This window comes from Puntigrus tetrazona, chromosome 21 (assembly GCF_018831695.1).
Source record: "Puntigrus tetrazona isolate hp1 chromosome 21, ASM1883169v1, whole genome shotgun sequence".
In the NCBI taxonomy this organism is placed as follows: Eukaryota; Metazoa; Chordata; class Actinopteri; order Cypriniformes; family Cyprinidae; genus Puntigrus; species Puntigrus tetrazona.
The window spans coordinates 17,180,017-17,200,212 of record NC_056719.1 but is presented as its reverse complement, the minus strand read 5'-3'; the positions used below and the strand labels follow the sequence as shown (position 1 = coordinate 17,200,212).

The 20,196-nt window shown below is 37.6% G+C and overlaps 1 protein-coding gene across 1 annotated transcript in view; it reads left to right on the top strand.

Annotated features, from left to right (window-relative positions):
- Window positions 1-20,196, top strand: part of fstl4 (follistatin-like 4) — a 159,691-nt gene that overhangs the window by 54,066 nt on the left and 85,429 nt on the right. The window contains 1 exon segment of the mRNA XM_043220811.1: window positions 4,550-4,777. Coding sequence (XP_043076746.1) covers window positions 4,550-4,777 — 228 coding nt within the window.

The following is a 20,196-nucleotide window of genomic DNA, read 5'->3' as shown; positions in this document are numbered from 1 at the left end:
ACAGGTGATGCACAGATTTATGGGTGTCTTGATAAAAAAAAGTTCATCCAAGGCTCATTGGACGTATATGTTCTTCTACCTAGATGTCAGCGAAACTCCAAAACATTACTTCTACGTACAAATCCCTGCAGTTTCCAGTTGAAATAAACACTAGAGCAATGACGCTAAGGACATGTGGTGATTCAAAACAAGCAGCTGTGTATTATTCACTTATTCACCCCCGAAAAACACCTTGAGTATTCAAATCAAGTCAATGTCAATTTTTTATGCTAACATACTTTCTTTATATGTAAATCAGGCTGATTACAGATTGCAATTTATTCACAAAACTCAATACTATTTAAGTAACATTTATCCGAAAGGCATGCCTTTGCGCATTTTCTAGTGATCATGACGGCAGATGATGGAGAAGAAAAGCATGGAATCAGGTGCTAAACAAATGCAAGTAATTGTGCGTGCATTTAATTACTGAATTTGACAATTTTGAAGCCTCCTCTCCATATACATGCTTAGGTATTTCTTCTGTATTTATGCGGTTTGAATATGCACTCCCGTGTCACACTCTGGTCCCAAAAATGAAACATTCTGACTACCAGAAACTTTGCAAGTATACGTCAACTTATTCTACTAACCATAAAGCCTACTCCGAGAGCAAGCGCACATGAAGTTAACTAAGTAGACTATCAAAATAAAGTGCAACCGTTTCCAAAGGGGAGGGAGAGGAGAATGGCATTTCAACATTTGAGAAACTTGAGAAACAAGCCGACTTGTTTCTGGCTGAACTTAACAATGCATGTGCCCTAGAGGTTGGAGGGTGGTCTGTGGTTAATGTCAGAGAAGAAGTTGTTCGTATAATGCGAGCTTTCAGGATTACACCACTGTCGCCCTTGTCTGCGCGACTCCCCGTGAAAGGAATCAATTAGTCACATTTACTTGATGACAATGGGATCAGATCCAGAGCAATCCAAGGCTGATGAACAATACTTGCGAACGTTCCCTCTACGATTCCCCGAATGAAATGTTTGAGCATCTTTCCTCCAGGCCCGGAGCGATTGCTGACGGACCGGCAATGGCTTGCAGCTTCTTAACAGTCCCAAGAATGGTCCGTGATAAACAAACGCATTAGCTCGTCTGCTGAGCGGCTTGGCAGAGTTCGGAGGAACCTTTAAGACTCATGCATCACCATTGTCTCGCTGCCCACACTGAATGGATTACAAATCAACTCTTTAGCTCCTTAAGTAAATCAGAGCGGAGTGCGGTTGGGAATTGTCAGCGAGCGCATGCCATGATTGCAAAGAAGATGGCGTCTCTGCAGAATTGCTAATAGTGCTGTAAAAGGAGCATTTGTGTTTTGGACCGGATTGTTCAACTTGGAGCAGAGAAAGAGCTGCGAAAGGCGAGAGATGGTCGGACAGCAGGCGTCCCAAGAAGAGCAAATCATTTTCACTGAAGCAGAGCTCAGCTAAGCGCCTAATCTTCAATGCTCAGGAATACAAATGATCCCGTGTCGTCTGCAAACCTTGACACGGAGGAAGAAGGTCACGACGTTGGGCCGGGTGTTCGTGTCTGCCGTTGCTTTATGGATGTGCGGTAAATAATTAGTAAACCAAACGACACGGGCTGGGATCTCGAGGAGGCACGTATGTTGTGCCCTGTTGATCAGATTTTATTAATACCGTTGGCCATTCTCATTCAAGACCCATAACACCAGCATTAAAGGTTAGCATGTGCGTCACTGTGCAAGAATGATTTTCTTAAAATAAAGTTAACTTTGGCTGCATGTCATTTAATTGAATATTTATCAGAGCTGTTGAAATCGGAGAGTCACAGCAATGTAGAGTCCAATCAGCATAGCGCTGAACACCAAACTTAATCGACACGTAAGATGAAATCTTCAGATGTAGTATCATGAATGAAGCCCATCTGCATTCCAAGTGTAGAATTCAAAGTGTTCTAAAGAGCAAATAAATCTAATATCCTCCTTGGGTTTGCAACACCAAGTCCATGCAACACCGTCTATGTGTGGTTTATTTGTACAGTCTTTTTGTTTAATGGGGAAAACATTACAGAAGTGTAAAATGAACAAAGGTCTTAAAGAACATCTGCTCCAATGCTTGCATTTTCGTAAGCTGATTTTGGCAATGGAGTGAAATTTATTAACATATCGTTTGAATTGCACATACCATGACAGTAAAAATCTTGTAAGCCTCAAAACTATCTTAGCTCTTACTGTGAGACCACCTCCTGCAGAAGAAGGCCAATGTCGAACCGATTGCCTCTTCAGCCTGATTCATACTTGTACGAGGGGAAGAGGAAAAGTTACAGAGATGCAAACACAGAATTACTTCATTAACAAAACCACTCCGAGGAACCTCTGAGAGTCTTTGAACTGCCCTCTTTTTTTGTGATCTTAACACCTCATCTACATCGAACACGAAAATCCATTTCTCTTTCACGTCAGCATGAACTCTCAGAGTATAAATAGTACAGGACATCAGTTTACTTTTCAGTTCAGGGACTTGTTGTGTCAATCTGTGCCATCCAGCATAGACAGAATCCCTGATTAGAACAGGTTCTGTTAGTTCTCTAGTGCCGCTCGTGTCTAGTGTAGACACAGTAAACAGCTCCAGATCACGCCACTGACATTTCAGACAGAATTACGTAAAAGACGAGGCAGTGCTGAGTCTGACTGTATCGGATAGTGTTGCAACACACAGATTTTTATTGCTATTGCATTGTTTAAATATGTATATGTTTTTAACCCATATATGCTCACAGCAGCATCCATCTATTATTGTAAAAATGCTCTGATATGAGCAAAAATGCATATTAAATGTTAAGTAAGTCATTGTAGTATATTTGTAATAATAGCCAAAAATACATTACATGGGTGAAAATGATAAAAAAAAAACAAATTATATGCCAAAATTCACTAGTTCTATTAAAATGTTTTGTAAATTTATTACTGCACATATATATCATAACTTTAGTTCATATTCACATTATTGTTATTTTTGCTGGAAAACTCACAAGCCTATATTTTTTGCTTAGTGCCATGTAATCTGCCCCAGTTAACATATTCTCCTACCATATAGTGTGCTGCGTATTAGTGTAGAAAGTGGGCGACTGCGATCTGGGTTTGATGCCACTCCGTTGCTCTCAGTCAGCGGTCAGGAATTAATTGGGAATCATTTCCTTCCTAGCAGCTGTCACCTGAAGAAAGTACTAAAACTGGCACGGACAATGCGCTAGCCCAAATCCAGCGCCTGACTCCAGCAGGAGTTTTCTCCTGCGGCTCTAGAAAGAGCGTCCAGACCTCAGCAGCCTTTTCACTGCCAGCGCGGGGAATCATCGGGGAGCGAGATTTTACACTTGGCTGAGAAACTTTACATACTCTCCGGGATAGAGCGAACCAAACTGCATTACAAACATGCTGTTCTGTCTTTGTTTTACAACATTCAGAGCAGATAACAATCATTTATTTATTTACACGTTTCATTTCATAACGTGAGATGAAAAAGAGGATATTCAGAGTGTGAGGGGATTTTTTGATCATGAGCAAAATAAGGTTTAAGGTTAACAGGACTTTTTGTTCAGTGTAAACCACATACACTTGGTTACCGACTGCACATACTTCTTAGAAATATACCAATTTTAAAAAATAAACATAAACACATCAAAACGTGTGGTTGATATTTATCACAGACCTTGTTTTCCTGAAATATTGAAAATCCCTATTGTAAAAATCTATATGAAAATCTCCAGGAAACCCACACTGCTAAAAAGCAGGGAAATTTACAGTAAAAATCAGCAGAACTTTACTTTACAAATACAGCACCAACATGTAAAGATTTACAGAATAAACTTTTACAGCTAAAAAGGTTGTACTGTATTTACTAATACATTGTGAACATATGTTTAGTATGTGGTTGTGGTGAATTTTTATTATTTTTTTACTAACCACAGATATATAATTTTGCCAAAATTGCAAATGTTCCTCACATTATTGTAGCAGAGTTTGTGCAGACTTTTTCACATATTTTTGAAAGGGGAAAAACTTATCCAGGACCCAAAGCCCCCCTCAGACCCCAATATACCAACTTATTGAAATGCTAATATTAGTTTTGTACCTTTATAACACACATTATGCATCAAAAGTCAGTCTTTAAATACTAGAGGGAGCAAATACAAACATAGACCTCATGCAACACATGACAACACAACACAGTAAAATAGTACATTAAACATTCATTTAACAATATTAGACATTACATGAAACCATAAAGTACATAAATGATAAGAAAATAGCTATGAAAAAGTGTCACACAGGGATCTCCAATGCAAGGCTGAATCAATGAATTTAGTTTGGTTTTATTTTGTTACCAAAGCAGTATTACAGTCATTAAAACCCTGGTTCTTTTTTTTTACAGTGCATGGTTTTGATGTCATGACAGGTGTCTGAAAGCGAACAGGGATTGATGACGTTTCCCACGCTGTTGAATCACACGCAAACTAATGCTTTTTAACGTTCAGCCTCTTCTGTCTGCAGATGGGGGTCCGTGCAGGAGGACGTACTGTGGCCGGGGTCGGGAGTGTGTGGTCAGGGAAGTCACGGGCCGGGCCGAGTGCGTGTGCCAGGAAAGCTGCCACACTTCGTTTGTGCCCGTGTGTGGCTCTGACGGACGTTTTTATGAGAACCACTGTGAGCTTTACCGCACCGCTTGCCTGCAGCGGAGGAGAATCTATGTGGTCCACAGCAAAGACTGCTTTTTTAAAGGTGAGGTGCATGTTCCTCTGTAGTGTGTGTTGTATGTACTGTCGGTCAGTGCATATCCTGATTCTACAGCGATATTTTTTAGGGGATCATTTTGGTTCTGAATCCTGTTAACCTTCGTTTTCAATCCGATTCATTAGCCGCTATAGGTATCTAAAAGAACAACAGTGCTTAAAGAGTTTGTGTTTATAATTACACCACACATATACAAACAAATATAAAATGTCACATGTTTTGTAGATAAAAACAGAAGCAGATGACACCGATATTGTTTACCGATATTTTACTAACATACTAAAATTTTTTTAATTTTACCGATATTTTACACATTTTTAAGCGCTGTATTTTGGATTTAAAAGCATTCGATTATTTTGCCTACTGTTAATACTAGTGTTCTTTTTGCTTCTGGTGTTGTAATAAAAATATGTGGTGTTTTAGTTGATGTAATTTGAAGATAAAATTTAAATTAAAAATTAAAAATTTTATTTTTTATTTTAATTTGTATGTCCAGCTCATATTACTATATTACTGTTTGCCGAGGCATGTTTATAATGACACTGAACCGGATGCTGATGCTTAACATATAGAGCTTTCAAACGATGCATTATTCGTCAACATTTGTGGCTTATATAGTGAATTTTACAAACAGTAAAGAAAATGATATTTTTTCCCAAGATGTTCCAAACATATTTTGAAGAATGTCGGTAGCTATTTAAAGTCGCTGGCTGTCATCAGTTGTGTGTATATTTTGTGTTCAACAGCTCATACTCATACAGATTTGTGGGAGAGTAAATGATGAGCGATTTTACGTGGACCACGCCATACCAAGTCTCATTTTCAGCATGTTTGTGCTGGAAATCCAGACAAAACGCAAGCCATGTTCACCACACGAACTCAGCGCTGCCGTGTTTGGCTGATATAACATCGCAAGCCATATTTATGTCAGGTGCTCATCTCTAGACAGCACAAAAGATGTGAGTTGTATCCATAAGCTGCGGTTTGTGATCTGTAGTGGTGTCGTGTAGGGAGTCTGCCTCGTGATAAGACGGTCAAGGTTTATGGCCTCGAACTAAATGAAGGTCATTTTAAAGCACAAGAAGCACTTGACAATGTTCCACCTCATAAATAATAATAAAGCGCAGCGCCTTTGTGCGCGGCTGAGGCGTGCGGTCTGAAGACATCCAGCCGTATTTCACATCAAAAAGGGAAAGAATAACGTCGACAAACTGCACCTTTAATCCAGTTTACGGAGAGCGGGGAGTTTGCGAGGAACGCCACGCTGAATGTCACGGTGGACCCGCTTATGTATTCCAGCGTGTGTAAACTGAAGGAACGAGTCTTACGGAACGAGAGTATGTTTGCGCGGGACTTGCCGTGTGTCGGGACTTGGTTTTATGGTGATTTTTAATCCTGAAGGTTAAATTTTTTTTTTTTTTTACATTTATAGCTCAGGAGATTAAGAGAGCTCTCAGCTACACCTCCGCAGTTTTCGGTTTTTATACTTTTATTTGTATATTTCATTCCTCAGATGCAGGTAACACTTTAGTTTAGGATCAGTTCTCACTGTTAACTAGTTGCGTATTTTCATGCACATTACTAGCGTATTATCTGCAAGAACATATTTTAAGAACCCTTAATCCACCCCATACCTTTACCTTACAATTAATAAACAGCAAACGAGCAGTTTCTTGAAGCAGAAATCATAATTAATTGTTAGTCAATGGCTAGGTTCCCAAAACTGACGTAAAATGATTGTTTCCTGGAGAGTTTGATCATATTCAGATCTCTGATCTTGACAAATCTGAGCACAATTTGAAACATTGTTCAGATCTAAAAGGTGAGAAACGGGGAAACATCTGAGATTCGTTTGCTCTGTCTGGGGAAATTATTAATTAAGATATTAAAGCGATATTGGTAACATTTTATTTTATGGTTATACCTATTAGCTGCTTAAAAGCATGCATATTACTACAACGTTAGCTATTATTAGTGCTAGTAATAAACACATATTAATATTATTCTGCTTTAAATTTAAACAACTTAACAACTACCGCACTATTAATAAGCAGCAGATTTATTGATAGTGTTACCTATTCTAAAGTGTTACCGAGATTGGGTTGTTTTTGAGGGTTCATTGTGGATATTGTAGTTTTTGCTGTGGTGTCGATGGCTATGAAGTGCTTCCAGCTCTTGAAAGCATTACATCACCACAACTTTTGAGTCATTTCAAAGAGTCGTACAGCCTGCAACAAAGAAACGTCGACCAAGAAGATAAAAATGACCGACAAAGAACAATTAGGTCAAGCGGTCGAGCTGCGTGCTTTAATGTGAATAAAACAGTACTGGAACTAACCGTTTCAAACCTTATTAAAAGTTGTATTATCTGTGGTACCCGAGCCTTCCTAATCTCATGCATATCGTATAATTAGGCATCTTTAAAGGCCTCACTGATGCTCGCGAACAGGACATCCTCTCTCTGTGATTAAACAGAAAGACGCCTCCTCGGGTCACTGTTCAGCTCAACTTTGATCCTAACACTCTCTCTCACAACACAGCAACAGCAGCGGCGGCGGCACACTGCGCCGGAGAGGCGTCTTTCATCTCTGCAGGCCGCTGGAGTGCCACAACAAAGTGTGAGAGCGTTTGACTGATGCCTGGCGCGCAGCGGGACGCTCTGCAGCTGAGCGTGTCCACCATCAAAACACCAAAAGGTGTACAAATGAATCTCTGGTGGGTGGAGGGATGCCGGGAGGTGTTTTCGCAGCGACAGAACTCCTAATGATCATCCTCAGCTCGTGGAGACTTGTTTTTCAGATCAAGTCACGTGCACATTCATAATAAATGCTGTGAAGTAACAGAATCAGCAGTGTGTGTCGCTCGAAACGTTCCCTGAATACTTTTTTACGGATCTCAAAGTTAGCCCAAATCCAGTATAACATTGTTTTATCGCACAACCACATCATTGATTGACTGTTGAAAAAAGCTGGTAGTGGCAACATGGAGTGAACTGAGTTATTGAGGTATTTAAACACGTAAAACTGTATGCACGGTGCAAGAAATCACAGGGAACAAGGCTCATGAATGTTGCCAGATCTTGCTATTATAAAAAAAGGAGATAGGAACAATGCCGTAAGAAACTCAAATCCAACTGTGTTAAGCCACATGCTAAAATATCACAATCTGCATCTGCCTTAATTAACTCCATAAAATGGATCGTTTTATGAGCCAAGCCCAAACTACAACCCAAAAATAATAATATAATAATAATAATAATAATAATAAGTGGACATGGCAACCCTTTCATTGCTCTGGGAATCTTTTGTCAATAAATCCCACATACACGAAACACACCGGCTCTGTGATGGTGGCTTAGCTTAGTTTTCGTTTTTTGTTATGTTTTTGGATTTTTTATAAAACTCACACTTCGGCATTGTAATTAAAGTGCCCCTTTGATGCTATTTTAAAGATTCCTATTTTGATTTAGGAGACAACACGTCCACATCCATCTAGGTTCAAAACACATGTTATTTTCTCATAGTACACGCTGCAGCGTCACCTCTGTTTTCACAGTGTCTAAAATGATTCGTTTAAGTATCCAGTCTTCTGGGTCCTTAAAAGCATTAGAAAAGCATTTGCTATTTGAGAGAGCTGCAGCGGTGCACCGTGTCACACAAAAGTATGCATTTTCGAAACATATACACTATACATTAATAATTAGTCACACTAACAGGTACCAGAGGCACAAGATGGTCTAAATAAATGAAAAAGTTTTGCAAGTCATGTGCAAGATTTGAGAAACAGATATACTAATTATGTAAGTATTTTACAAAGCATAACCTCTGACACTGGTACGTTTGTGCATGCAGTAAAAGTTGATCTTTTGGGAGACAATAACTTGAATATTTTTTGTAATACATTTTGATCTTTGCAGACATTCTATATTTGCAAACAACTAAATTGCACACTACATGAAAGGTAAAAAAACAATGATTAAGGGCACTTTAACATGACCATCAAACAGCATAGAGTGTGACTTCGGCAAATATATCAAACAACACATGCTAATTTTTTTCTTTTAAGTAATGTCCAGGTGCAGTGCATGCTAAACTTCAATTTGTTTTTGTTTTATTATAAATGAGCCTAAAAGCGCCTCTTTCCTTCTTTCACGATGATAAATAAGCAGGTCACATGGCCACTTCATTAACTTTATTGCTCCCATGAGATTCATTACGTTAAAGTATTTGCTATTTGAAATGGATGCCATGTTCTACTTATAAATGTCCCCTGTTCCCACACAAGTCCCTTGCCTCATAAACATCACTCTCCATTGCAAGAGTCTCAGAAAAGCTCAAATGTGATGCATATGTCTGCACTAGAGTGGACTCGCGTTGAGTTTTAGCAGCAGTGCTTGCTCTTGCTTATGGTTAATGTTTTCAAGAAAGCTGCACATTATCGTATTTATACATATTGAAATTTCAAATGACAGCAATCCAATGAAATTTAATAGCAGTATGTGACTTTTTCTCCAAATATGGTGCTGAGTGCAGGTGTATTTTCAATGGCACAACCAAAGCAGAACGGAAGGCGATCAATCACATTTAGACCGGTTCCTCACTATTTTATGTCATTAAAAGACTTGCAATACAGAACACAGAGTGTGTGAGCTACTTTTATGATGCTCTTTAAATCATTTGTGGAGTTTAACAGCAGTGGTGCGATGGGTGGGACAGTATCTATCTTTACCTGCTGTTAAAAAAACACATGCCTGAATCTGCTGCATATATCATTTAGGAGATTGAAGAAGAGATTATTTGTTCAGATGAACTGAGACGTCTACTGAGACGTCTACAGTGACCACATTAAAGTGTTGTGATAAAATCGACACATTCAGAAAGCCAAGACTTCCACGTTAAAAGTTGTAAAGTAATGGACGAGACTCGAGGCGGATCCAATTGAGAAGCTTTATTCACAGGCATGGTCCAACAGGCAGGGTCGAACATCAGCAAACAGATAGGCAGAGTAGTAAACGTTAAGGAATTTTCGGCGGTGAGCGATAGAAAGTCCAGAGCTATCTGATTGGAAGCTGTATGATCAGGTGAGCGAGTGATAAGTGGAATCAGGTGTGTGTGTGTCATCATCGTGCAGTGGATGATGGGAATTGAATTGGGAATTGGAGTGAAATACAATCAAAAGTCAATGTGAAGACGAGGTGACATCAGGTGGTGAGTGAGTAGAAGTAGAAGAAATTGATATTGCAACCCAGGCTCATTGGAAATACATGCATGCAACCCTGTAATTATGTACTTAATACATGACCGAGGCAAGTTTTAACTACAGGAACAAGTACATAATTCAGCGTTTTTATTATCAAATTCAAATATCCAATGAGCGTCACTAAAGAGAACCTGGCATAATAAAAATATGTACCTCTGTGTAATACCGCTTTTTACGTGCCTTGCTACACGCTTTGCTGCAGTTTCAAAGAGAAATCTCCACTGGGTGGCGCTATAACACAATACGTGATATACTCAATACGTGAACCCTGGCACCTTTTTATTACGTTGATATAGGTATGTATTGCGGTGGTTCAGAATTGAAATATCCATGGACTGTTGCTAAAAATTAAGACTCTATAATGTTGAAAATATGCCAAATCCAACCCTAAATAAAAAGGTATTTGATGCAAACGTGCCATTTCAACTTTCTTTTACACAGATTTTAACTGTTTTGTCAAACCATAATTACATAGGATTAGAACCAGAGCTCCGTCTCTGTGCTCCGTGATCTACCTAACAAACTTCCCATCTATGAAAACACATAGATATGAAGCTGGATATGCGTGATGCCAATGTTCAAAAACACCAGTTTTCTAATATCCAAGCATATTAATATTGTTTTGAAGTCATAACATGATATTCTTCAGGTAATTGGATGAAAAGTATGCTTTATTAATCTAATTTCCGTAAATTTGTGTGAAAAAGAATACAAGGTGTTGGAGTTTTACTGCCTCTGGTGTTGATTTCTTGTAGAAACTGCAGTGACATGTACTTGTTTGTGTCTCGCTAAAAAAGTATGTTTATGCCATGAGACCAGGTAGGCTAAAGATTAATGCATGTTAGAACCTACCTGATAGTGTTACCAAATATAAAATTAATGTGACCGTGATATTTTCAGTTCATGCAGAGAACATACTGAGCTCGAAAACTGATACGAAGCTTTTCAAATCATGCAGGATGTTGCATTTGTTGTCCTAGCATTAAGTAATTGTGTGAAAAGTTGTCCGAATTTTAGCGCCTCTAGTGTTCATTTCAACTGTAAACTGCAGCGATTTATGCGTTTGTTTTCAGTTGTGCAGAAATGTACGTAGAGGCACGTATTTCCAATGAGCCTTGCTTGTGATATTGACGTCAGCTCGTGCCTGTGTTTTTGCGGCTCTGCTAATTCGGAAAACTCTCAAGTCACTGATGTTACTGCTTGGCACACTTGTGTATTCTGGCCTAATTAGTAAAGGAAACTGCGTGCGAAGAATTTGCATATAAATCAAAAGGACAAATTAGGACAACTGTTTTATACCAGGCTTTGTATATTAGCATTATTTGAGGCTTGAAGCCTTTAGTTGCTTGCATAGAGAAGGCCAAGCCTGAAGGGCCGAACAGAGCATGCTCGCTTCAGACTGTCGCTTTCAACAATCAGCTGCAAAACAAACTAATCTCCTCTGAAAGCGCATCCTCGCATCCGCTTTAGAGACTTTGACAGTCCTTGCATAATGCGTTTATCTCTCTCTATGCCTCTCACTCATGACGTATCGGTCTGGGGTTTCAAGTGATGGCTTTCACCCAAATGAGCTCTAATACTTCGGTCCCGGCTATTTAATTTGAAACGCTAAATTACAATTTTGAACGGTGAAATTAAAATGCTATTTTTAACCGGAAAGGGGAAATTGTAGCGTTTGGGATTTGTTTTTACATTAATCTTTAACCGGTATGCCACTTCATCATCAGGTCTGTGAGGAACATTGTGTTGCTCAGATGTTCCTCTGTCATCGACTTCTTCTCTATATCTTATTAAATAATTATAGTGGTCTCCTACAAGATCTTAGATACAGTGAGTGAGTCACTAGCATTCATCCAAAATTAGGTATAAATAGCAAAAATCAAACACTAATCTTTGGCGTCTAGTTGAAGAACGCAAATCTGGATTTCTCAGATGCATCTAAATAAACATCTAAATTAAATGGTTTTGGTAAAATGATTACATGATGTTGTGATTGATTCGTTGGATTAATTGCACTGAGAAATGTCTGAAATGAATGAGAAAATCATAAAATAGACATGACAGAAAAGTAGCTTTGGAAAGATGTATTTTGATTCAGCAACACAAAAAAGTGATTATGAAATATGATTAAGACTCTAAATATGAAACTATAAATGCTGGTAGGCAAGGTTTCGTTCATAAAACTGATTTGTCCCAATGGCTGATTCATTTAGAAAAAGAGCAACTGAATCTTTATGAATGATTCACTGATTCATTAGCTCGTTTGATTTGATCTAATCACAGATTCATTCAGTAACAAATCACTTCTGTTTGGGTTTCGTAGTTTGTTTTGAATGGTTTATGGTTGTGAAAATCAGCATGTTTAAAAGAGTATGATGCAGTATGCAGTATGATGCAGATGTTAAGAAAAATTATAGCACTCTTGCTTGTGATAGTATATAAATGTAAACCCATTTTGCCCTTATGTTTAGAATTTTAGGGCATATAACTGCACTCTCAATTATAAGATGATATACAGATCTGGGCAGCTGCTTTAAATGCCTTAATCATTTTAATGTGTGTGTGTGTGTGTGTGTGTGTGTGTGTGTGTGTGTGTGTGTGTGTGTGTGTGTTGTGTGTGCAAATTAGCATGTTAAACTGACATCCCTAATTTAAAATAAATAAATGAATCAGCCTCATACGCATTAATTTATGCCTACAAAATGTGTTTAAATTTGTATTAAATCCAAAACAGTCTTGCCACAAATTTGTGCATATTTTACCAGGTAGTTAATGCATACAAATTCATACAACCTCATTCAAACAGTTTTGTACTCTTTGTCCCAATTGATGGGTAGGTTTAGAGGCGGGTTTGGTGTAGGTCATCAATTTGTTCAGACGAGGTCAAATTGCAGTGAGATCAGGCTGTTTAAATCAGGTAAAATATTGGATCACACATTATATTGAATTGCCTTAACTACTCTGTACTTACATCAAAATATCTGTACAATGTACTTATTGTGTTCATATTGTATTGCAAAACACTTCTGCTATTGAGGTGGATACGGGTTAAGGACAGGTTTGGTTTGGTACGAATAGGTTTAAGGGTGGGTAAGGTGTAATTACAAGTTTTACAGAAATTAATTACTAAGTTAAGTCCATTTAATATAAAGTGTGAGCAATTATTGCTCTTTTTAAGGTGGCAATTTCAGGTTTTCACTTTTTATAGTGTGGTAGGTTTGTGCTTGGTCCCAGTGGCGTACAGTACGTGTCAATTATAGAAACACATGCTGTTGTTCTCGAATGTCACAGGTTGTCATCTCATAAATGTTGTTTCTTTATGAGTCTGACAGTTGCATACGAAGCGCCTCTCACTCCTCTCAGTCATTTGACTTGCCAAATTGTCAGCTGTGTGATAAAACACAAAAGGTGAAAGCATATGGCAAGATGAACAGGAAAGTAGAAAAGTCCAAGCATACTAAACAGTGGATTCTTGGCAGGCTTTGAATTCAATTACATGTTCAGAGAGAGTAAATTATTAACACTTGAGATGTTGCTTTGTGTCGGATGGCAGACATTTAAAGTCATTGCATACTTGACTGCCCGAGTCATTTGTAAGTGACCCTTTCTATGGTGCAAATAAACCTCTTGCTCTCTCTGTCTGTCATTTCTGAGAGATTTAACTGCTGTGAGACTGTCCTCCAGCGCTGAGCGATTCTAGCGGTTACATAGCACAGATCCACCAGGTGTGAGCAGATAAAACAGAGACTTTTACACAGTTTTGAAGAGCCTATTATGGGTTATGAAATCTTCATATTTTAATCTTGGGAGTCCATGCATGCATACAAGGTCAAATAACAATTACATTTTCTTATAATATGCATTATTTTTATCTCATTTGTTCAACGACTTGAAGAAGATTCGTTCAGCTATTTATTTTTCCAAACCCTGAGTTTTATTTAAAGCAGTGTTTGTGGGCTCTTAATGCTCCAAAAGCAGCAATTACTGGCAAAGAATCAATTTTCATTTTTGTTCAGATCAACGCGAAAAGACCAACAAGTGGGCGGCACTGTGTTAATGTTTCATGTGACGTCAACATGAAATGGCTTGGGACTCTTGGAACTTTCTTTGAGAGACAATAACTTTATACATGCACTTTCAGATTTAAAACTTTGTTTTCATTCACTTAGAGCTGTGTTACACGCTGCATGAAAGCCAAAGTCTCTGCAATAAGGGCACTTAAAAAAAGTGCACAATGTAATAATGGCAAATTACATTAGGCAGCATTACATTGGTGTTGTAAATTAGCTATTGGAGATTTTACAAAGCAATGCCATCAAATTAATCTAGTTCTCATTCAGTAGTGTGTTGTGCTTTCAAAAACTCACAAGACATTTTAAAGAAATCTTGTTTGATTTGCTCACTGCATTAGGGTCAGAATGAAAGAGCAAACACTCTTTTAATGAAGATCTGGCTGAAGCATCATGGGACACTTCCAGTAGAAGGGCATGAGATGGTCCACTGGTTTTAAGAAGCTCTCTGCCATCACAAAAGATCACAGAAGGTCTTCTGTACATTTGGACATGGCAGTGTTGTTTCACGAGTCACTTCCTCTGTCCGCTGCTGTATGTCTGACCTTGTACAGGAAGCATTACTGCTCAGTGACACGTTAGCTGTCACATGAAATACTTCCACTCGCCAATCCAGACGCTTTGTACGTACTGAGAGGTCCCCGCTCTCGACGCGCTCAAAGTGAAATGTCCGGTGAGTGGCGCTAAAATTACACTCAGCTGTGTCCAAAACAGACGAATGCAAATCCGTTGTATGTATCGTGACGGTTCAGAAATTCTTTTTTTTTATAAAAAAAGATTAATGCTCTATCACGTCTGGAAAATAATGTACCAGGCTAACTGATAGAGTGAATAAAAGCAAACATGACATAAAAATACATTTATGTTGCTTCTACAAGTCTTTGAGCTCGTGACTTGAGAGGTTCACATAGCATGTGTAGTGCTGTACCAGGTGCGCTACTACAAGCAATTACTGATGACTAGTCAGAAAAAATATTTTTAGCCCATAACAAGGAACTATGGAAAAATACAACTTTATTAATCAAAAATTTGTCATCATAATCCAATTTGTGTGAAAACACATTACATGTTACATTAAACCATGTTTTGTCCTGATCAGTTCCTATACTTCCATTTAGTTTGGTTTAGTTAAAGAAAACTAGTCATTTAAAATGGTGTGAAAATTTGGCTGGTGGTGTACATCTGTATGTTGTGTAGGGTGGACACCCTTGAGGTTTTAGGTCAAACTAATTTTGAAATACCATGTCCATGTACTGGTGCAGGCTTTAGCAAGTTGGTCATTTATTTTCTCTTTAAGATCGGCACTTTAAACTTCATGCAATATACTGATAAACTAAACAAAATTATGTTATGTTCAATTTAATATTAAGTGATGTACATTTTAGACACAAGTCAATGATTCAACAAGCCATTCATGAAGACAACAGCTACATTTTCAACTACATACAAGTATATCACTCTCACCATTTTAGCATACCCTTCCATGGCAAAAATAGCAAGATTAATATACTACTATGTGGTCACTTGTATCATACCTGAATTAATTACTTAAAAAAAACAAAATGATGATTTGCTGGCACCTTCACCATCAGCTTAAATGTATTCATGGCATCTCTGAGCTGCATTTAACGTTATGTGTAACAGATGTGTCACTTGTATAATTTTGAAAGAGAAAAAAATTCAATGCTTAAAATGTTTCCCAATACAACGAGATGCACTTAGATGCCCGGGAGGCATTGCAAAGATGGCTGCCGAGTGACATGACTTGTCTTAAAGAGACTTTGATCCAATTGCCACTTCAGATGCAGTTTTGTAAGCTACTTCTGCAGTGCTAAGATGGATTTTGTTGATTGATTTCATTCAAACGTTATCAGCGTTAATGTCTTATTATTTCAATTGCGTTTATACATTTAATACGTTTAGAAAATTTTACCTACATAAGGATAAAAATGGCCAGCAGAATCAGTTTGATGGGAGAAACATCGCTCCTTAGTGGAAAAGTAAATTTCACTCACTGGTTTAGGATTTCATCCTGTCTTCAGTAAACCCTGTAATGTATTTTTCTTGTAGGTGTGATAGAAATGACCACCCTAATGTCATGAGTCTGTGCGCATCATGACGCTCTTGTCCGTCTTGTGAGACTGTGGTAATTGGTCCGCCGTATCTAGTTTAGTTTGCACTCTCCACATGACTCTCTCCTCAAACAGTGAGAGATCGGCACAGAGTGCTAATGCCTTCCGCAGAGAAGCGCCGCCTCACCGTTCTCCTGCCATCCATCCCTACGGTCCCAGCAAGAAAAATTAGCACTAATACCTGGTGACATTGTGCTCTGTGTGCTCATTAGCAGGGGGCAGCGTTTCAATCACGCTCTCCGTCTGAGCATGTGCCCAACAGAATGCTTAAAACAGCCTTCCTCTGCCAAGCCGACCAGCGCGGTCTCTGGGAGGTTTTGTTTTGTTGTTTCCTGCTCTCCGGTGACTTTCAGACATGCTGCTGAACGTCTGGACGCTGTGATGCGCTGTGATTCAGAGCACATGCTTCTGTTCGTTCTGGGTTTTTCTGATAAAAGTATTTATGCATTTGTGGTCAATTCCTTTGTCCCATTCACAATATGTAATGTTTACTTGAAAACTCCCTGTCCGAAGAGTGATGAGCAAACATGCAAATATAAGTTTAGTATATTTAAAATATATACTTAAAAGAATATATGAAAATGGGTAGTAAACCTGTATAAATTGACTTTGTAGGGAAAAATGGTGACTACCTGAGAGAGCCTGGCTACAAAATTTTCTTCAAAATATCTTCTAGGGGTCGACCAATATGTGTTTTTAGGGTTTGATATCGATTATTACAGATCAAGTAGATCGATAATTGATATTTTGAATAATATATATATATATATTATTCAAAATATCAATTATCGGTCTACTTGATCTGTAACAATCGATATCAGCATCGGTATCGGTATCGCATCGGCAGCCCTTTAATTTTGACATTAATTTTCATTTTCATTTAATTTTCATTTTTACACAACACACACACACACACACACACACACACACACATATATATCTGTAATATATTGTAGAAGTTAGGAAGGCCGCAGTACTATTTTAATGAAACTATAACTCTAATAGCCTATTATAGGCAAATGGGGTTCAATTTTCTACTGAAATGTCTTAATTTTGGCCTGTAGTGACAGTGATTTTAGTTAAGTCACATAGTTTTAAAATTAACAGTGCAGTGGAGATGAAGCCATAAAACATTATTTCATTTATCTTTTAATCAAAGAGAGTTCAACTCAAAGGAGTTTACTATCATCAAAATTAAAACATGGAAGAAATAGTGTATTGTGTAATTACTCTTTCAAACCAAAGTTGTTACAGTGTAATCATAGATTTCAGTACTGAGTAAAAGAAATTAATTACATGTACTTACTATATGGTTAGGGCTAGGATTATGGTTTGTTTGAGGATTAGTTACATGTAATTATTTATAATTTCTTGCTCTTATAACAGCAAGTACATGGAGCACTTTGAACAAACACAAAATGTAATATTAAAAAAAGTGTTACCGTAAAACATACTGTTTTGTCATTTCACCACTGGTACTCTACAGAGTGAATTTCAATAGATTCAATAGTGTAAAATATTTAATGCTTTATACCTTGAAAAAACAACAGCAACTCAGAGTTACAGGATGCTGGCAGTGACAGTACAAAAAGAAATGGACCAAATCCTCAAGATACCCTCTAAGCCACTTCCTTCAGTATTCCCAGAGACCAATTTGCTTTTCTCTCTCTAAACCTCAGTCTGTTTTACTACCCTCTCAAAACACACACACACACACACACACACACACACACACACACACACACACACACACACACACTATACACACACACACACACACACACACACACACACACACACACACACACATACACACACACACACACACACACACACACACACACACACACACACACTGGCACACACACACACACACACACACACACACACACACACACACACACACGCACTTTACACACACACGCACACACACACACACACACACACACACACACACACACACACACTTGCACACACACTATGCCCTAGCAGGAGGTGGTGGACAATTTTTGCTACCTTTGCTTTTCTATTTCAGCTTTTTCCTTATTTGCTATTCAGCATTATATTCTTGATATTTTCTTGCAAATGTTTTGGCAATTATCTTCAAGCGTAATGCCACTGGCACAGCTGCTTATGGCTGCCACACAAATAAAAACAAGAAATTATTCATAAGATTTCGCTGCTTTGTAATAATTTCACTCTGCGGTTTGAAACTGCTTATGAAAAGTAAAAAATCTCATACTGCGCACATTCATGTCACAGAATATTTTGATCCATAAATAAATGCACAATACCTATCCTAGTACAGCTCCCAGAGAGTTCAACACTTTCCTGAACACCCCCTGATGTTGTCATTGCCATGTGACCTCATGCACTTCACAGCCATTTGCAACAATAGCAAAGAGTCCATTGAACGTGCATTTCAAAACCTTGTGGTGGTTTTTCACCTACTAATTTTTATGAACGCTCTTTTGCTGGTTTTGAACTAGGCCTATCCAGAATGCGCCTGCGAAGATGTAAGCGTGTCAGTGTCTTGCTCTAGAGTCATGTTCAGATGTATTTTGCCCTTGTTACATCACAAACCCACATCCAAACGAGCCGTTTTGGAGCTTGGTTTAGATAAATGTTCTTTTTGATCTAAGGAGGATGCTTTAAGCTATGAAACTTGCAGGATGTGTTAATGGTACAATAATGTGTCAAGTGATCAAGCAGAATCTGATTCACAGCTCCTTTAAATATGGCTTTCAGCACATAAGTCATTTAGAATATGTTAAATGATTGTTAAATTATTATTATTATATTATTAATGCTTTGTTAAAGTATGTTATTTCTATTAAAAATAAAAAAATAATAAAAAATATATATATATATATATATATATATATATATATATATATATATATATATATATATATATATATATATATACTACAGGAATAAAATAACATTTTTAAATATATTCTTATTGAAAAGCATTATTTTAAAATTCCAATAATATTTCACAATATTAATGGTTATTTTCTGTATTTTTGCATTAAATAAATTCAGCTTTAATGGACATAAATTTAGGAAATATACTAAATATCTTAATGGTCAAAAAATTAATTGTTCCCAACATTTTGTGGATTATATAAATGTACAATTAAAAATGGTATATAGTATAATCTATGAAGAAAATGATTGCAATTTAGCCAATATTTAAATGTAATCAGATGTTGATTTAACAAACTTTAATATAAACCTTTTTACTAAATTAGATGTGGCACATTTAGAGATTATAATATATGCGTACAAATTAAAACATGGATGACATTTCTTAAAAATAGTAATTGTTATCATTAGCAATACAATTATTATTAGTTTGAGAATATTTTATTTTCTTGGGTTTTGGTTTAGTCACTTTATGTTGTCAGTTTAGGTGAAGATCCGCTTCGACGGCGTTTCGCGTAAATTGAATGCGTTTATGTGCTCTTGTCTGGCGTATATTGAGACACATACACACAAGCGCCGTGTGGGTTTGAAATCAGTCCATTCGTTAACGCAGAACACGCCTCTCCACGCTTATTTGTAGCTGAGTTTATCCATATCCAGTAAAAAACTGTCCACAGCTAAATTGAATATAACATCGCTTCATCAAAGTATTTTCAAAACACATTAAATGCATCTTTAATTCCGCTAAAATCTGCATTGCATTCATGACATTCGGGAGTGATGCCAAGAGCAAATTGGAGTTTTTATCAATTATGGCGCAGTGTTATCCAGGGGATCGTTTGTGATCTAACACAAGGGTCAGAAAACGTTAAAGAGAGATTTACGAGCAGGTATAAACATCAGAAATAAATGTCAACAGCTGGCAGGACTAATGCATTACTCATGCGGTATTAATGATCAGCGTCCATCAGATGCTCCTTTGAATGAAAAAACATCACGCATCTGAGGATATAGA